Here is a 4,015-nt window from a genome sequence, read left to right on the forward strand (position 1 = left end):
AAAGATGGCCGCCGTGTAGTAACATGGCTGAATGTGTACCACACACACGCACGCACTCACACAGAGAGCGGGCACAGAGAGAGCGGCCATTGAATGCAATTTATATAGGAAAGCAACAATAACAATGCCCCTGCGCTTGCTCCTGCAACAGTGTGCGCGCTGAATACGTCACGGAACATCAGCTGTGCCGAACAGCAGGTAGGCGTCAGCAGAGTGGTGGCAGAGCGGCGGCAGAATGGTGGCAGAAGGGCGGCAGCGCAGCGACTGCGGAGCCAAGCGACGTTTCGAGTCAGTCGCTTTAAAGAGCTCGATTCGTGCGGACATCGGCAGAGGTATAGCGTGGTCTGGTGCACGTAATTAACCAAGCGGAGAGCCAAGAAGAGTAAACGTCGGGTCGAAGGCGGACTCGCAGTGAAAAGCCCAAAAACAAACACAACTGTGGCAAATTGTGATCGAACATATAAGCAAATCGCCCCGACAAGCAACAAAAACAATAAAAGTAAAGCCTACACACAGGCGTAGGCGTCTGGCCAACAGCTGTTTTTCGTGCGCGCTCCGTATTCAGCAAACTCGCAGCGCTTACAAACGTCGGCAGAGACAGAGGCAGCGAAACAAGCGGCGGCAGCAGAACTCACATTCAATTCAGATCGCGTTTTTCTTCGGAGTGGATGAGACGTTCGTTCGGCAGTTCTATTGCTCATAGAACTAACAAGTTACCTACTCCGCGAACTCACCCCCGCGAGAACAAAAAGAACAGAACATAACCGAATGGAAAGACAAGGAGTAGCTGAGAAGCAACGGTTAAGTTAGCCAGCGAAAACGGGCAAAAAGACTGAAAACACACGTGGATTGTTCACTCACCCCGACACGCGCACCCACTCGCACCCACACTCACCCAGCAGCTCCAACTGTTCGCTGCATTTATGTAAAACCAAACAAAGACTGATTAAAACGCTAATAAATATACAATAAACGTAACGAAACAAAGTTAAACACGCGAACAGCAGCTAATATTATACGGGTTAAAGCGAATTCCAAAGCAAAGCAAAGCAAACAACACACATATGGATTAAGGTTCCTCCTATCTCAAAACACAAATACAAAAGCAAAAGCAACAACCAACTCACGGATTACCTGCAGCGGCAATTTACCGTTAGCCGCTCTTTTTGGATTACCAGTGCCAATAAAACCACAAAAGTGAATTTTTTCGAAAGTGAAGAAAGCGAAAAACGCCCGCAAAATGCTAAAAATCTGAATCAAAGTAAATAAGCAAACCAAAAGCGAATTCTGTGTTACCGAAACGAGAGCAAAAGCTAAAAGAGCCCCTGAAAACAGCAATGACGATGGCCGCCTGTTATGCCAACTACGACATGTCGTCCCTGTCGCACGGCATGTCGGCCCTGTCCGCCCTGCAGCAGCAACAGCAGCAGCAGCAGCCACAGCAGCATAGCCAGACGCAGCAGCAGCAGCATCATCACCAGCAGCAGCAGCAGCAGCACATGTACCACGCCGCCGTGGCTGCCCACCAGCAGCAGTTGCTGCAGCAGCAGCAGCAGCAACACCACCGCCATCACCACCAGCCCGCCAACACCAACACCAGCAGCAACTCGCGCCACAGCCATGCGGCGGCGACCCAAACGCAGGTCGCCGCCGCCGTTGCCAACAGCAGACAACAACAACAGCAACAACAGCAGCAGCAGCAGCAGCAACAACAGCAGCAGCAACAGACGGCAAGCAGCAACAGCAACGCAGCGCCCGCTCCATCGCCGCAGAAGGACTACAGCATCCCGTTGCACGTGGACTGCAGCGTGGAGTACGAGCTGCCCAACCAGCCCAAGCCGCCGGCGGGCCAGAGGGTGGAGCCCCTGCTGATGATCCACCCGTGCTACTTCCGGAAGATGGAGTCGCAGCGGCGCAGTCCGTTCGTGAACAACATGCATGCGACCGCGCGGGCGGTGAGCAGCAGCTCACTGAGCAGCGGAGCGGCCCTGGGCGGAGGCGGAAGCGGTGCGGCGGTGGCCACGGCGCCCAGCAGCAGTGCCGCGCGACGTGGAGCCCGGGCGGCCTCGAGCGCCCAGCAGCAGCAACAGCAGCAGCAACGCTACCAGCAGCAGCTGCGACAACAGCACCAGCAAATGTCGCAGATGTCGCAGCAGGCCCATTATCCGCAGCAACAGTCTAGTCTGGTCCGCCAGCAGCAGCAGCACCAGCAGCAGCAACAGCAGCAGCAGCAGCAACAGCAGCACCAGCAACGTGCCAGCAGCAACCAAAGCCAACGCCAAAGCCAAAGTCAGAGCCAGAGTCATGCAGCCAACTCAGCGGCGGCAGCTGCGGCCCAAGCCTCGATAGCCGCCGCAGCCGCCGGCCAGTGGGATCAGCTGGCGGCGCTGGCCGCCCGCACCGCCCTCACGCCGCACCACATGCTGCACCCCCACAGCCACTACGCGGCCAAGGGCAGTGGCGGCGGGGCAGGGGGCGGCAAGCGGGACGCCATGATCTCCGGCAGCTACGGGCAGACGGCAGTCGCCTCGGGGAAGCTGCAGCAGTCGCAGGTGCAGCAGCAGCAGCAACAGCAGCACTGCTTGCCTCCGCCGCCGTGGGACGCGACGTCCATGCTAATGGACCGCTCGCCGATGGCCACAGTTCCTAGCAATTATCAGGCCGGCCCTGACACCAATCCCATGCGCCTCTACTCGGCCACGCCCACCTCCGGAGCGGCCTCGGTCGGGTCGGCGTCGGTGGGCGGCGGCGGAGGCGGGGCGGTGAGCGGTGCGGGGGCGACGGGAGCAGTGAACACGGCCACCGACAAGTTGAGCGGAAAGTACCGCCAGTACTTGCGGTCTCAGCGGATGCACCCGTACGCGGCGGCCGCCTCGCTCAACTTGGCAGCCGCCGCCGCTGCCGCCGGACAGACCTCGTTTGTGCCGTTCAGTTCGGCGGCCACGGCGGTGGCGGCCACGCCCACATTCCAGCACCTGCCGCAGATCTCCTGCTACAACGTGTGATGCAGCACCAGCAGCAGCAACCAGGACAACGGCAACATCAGCAGCAGCAGCAGCAACAGCAGCAGCAACAAGCAACTTGCAACACATGAGACAGGCGCCTACCAAGTACGCGTCGATGAAATAGCCGCCTCAAGGAATAACCAATAGATCCTCCCCTAAACAGTACTATATATACACACCCCTCAAAGCTTTTAGAATCAAAAGTAATTAACTCTAAAAATATTAAGAGAAGAAACTAAATTCTGTCTAGCTGCTATGAGAAATTGTTGTCCGACGGTGAGAAAAGAGGAAATGAGCGATCTTTTTTTCTTTTAGTAATGGTAGTAATTGATAAACGATACAAAAGCAAACAACAAAAAAATGCAAACTATTGTAGTGATATTTGTTATAAAATAATTTTAGTAATTAATTTAATTTAAATTAAACAACCAACAAGAAACAACAGCAACCGCTCTGTGTAAACCAACAACATAAACAATAACAACTACAACAACAACAACTGCAACAACAACAACAAGAAGGGCAGCAACATCCAACCAAACAATTGCTAAAAGTTACACATATGCATATTTAATTACAAATCAACAAAATGTTATAACAACCATTTACCGAAAGAATACGAAAATATGAAAATATGAAAGCAAAAATTATTACCGAACGATGGAGAGAGGAGAGTAAAGCAGAAAAAAGCAACACAAAAAATACGAATAAAAATTATTCAAAATTATGCAACGTAATTTGAAGCGAGATATGCAAAAATTAAGTAAATTGTGTTTTCAATTAAAGTAGAGAGCGAGAAAAGCGTAGTTCAAGTGATTCGGCTGCGGCGAGGAAAACTCCTCTTGCCGTCGGCTTTTGTGGCCAACTTTTCACATTCCCACCACCGACCGACTCCTCTTTCTGTTCTTTCTGTGCCTTGATTTGATTTTCACCTTCGCTGTTCCCTCATTCTGCTCCACCTCATGGTTTCCTCCTCTGCGGTGAGCCGTGATTGATTATTGTCATTGATG

At 53.1% G+C, this 4,015-nt stretch overlaps 1 protein-coding gene across 1 annotated transcript; it reads left to right on the forward strand.

The window, feature by feature from the left end:
* Positions 1-228: 228 nt before the first annotated feature.
* On the forward strand, positions 229-3,672 carry LOC6552371 (centrosomal and chromosomal factor). Its single transcript, XM_001978846.3, has one exon. The coding sequence runs from the start codon at positions 1,338-1,340 to the stop codon at positions 3,003-3,005; it is 1,668 nt and encodes a 555-aa protein (XP_001978882.1). The 5' UTR covers positions 229-1,337; the 3' UTR covers positions 3,006-3,672.
* Positions 3,673-4,015: the final 343 nt, after the last annotated feature.

Source organism: Drosophila erecta, unplaced genomic scaffold (assembly GCF_003286155.1).
Source record: "Drosophila erecta strain 14021-0224.00,06,07 unplaced genomic scaffold, DereRS2 tig00000000-arrow-pilon, whole genome shotgun sequence".
NCBI lineage: Eukaryota > Metazoa > Arthropoda > Insecta > Diptera > Drosophilidae > Drosophila > Drosophila erecta.

Excerpts from the sequence above, each read along its gene's own strand:
- LOC6552371 (XM_001978846.3), top strand. The coding sequence starts at position 1,338 with ATGACGATGGCCGCCTGTTATGCCAACTACGACATGTCGTCCCTGTCG.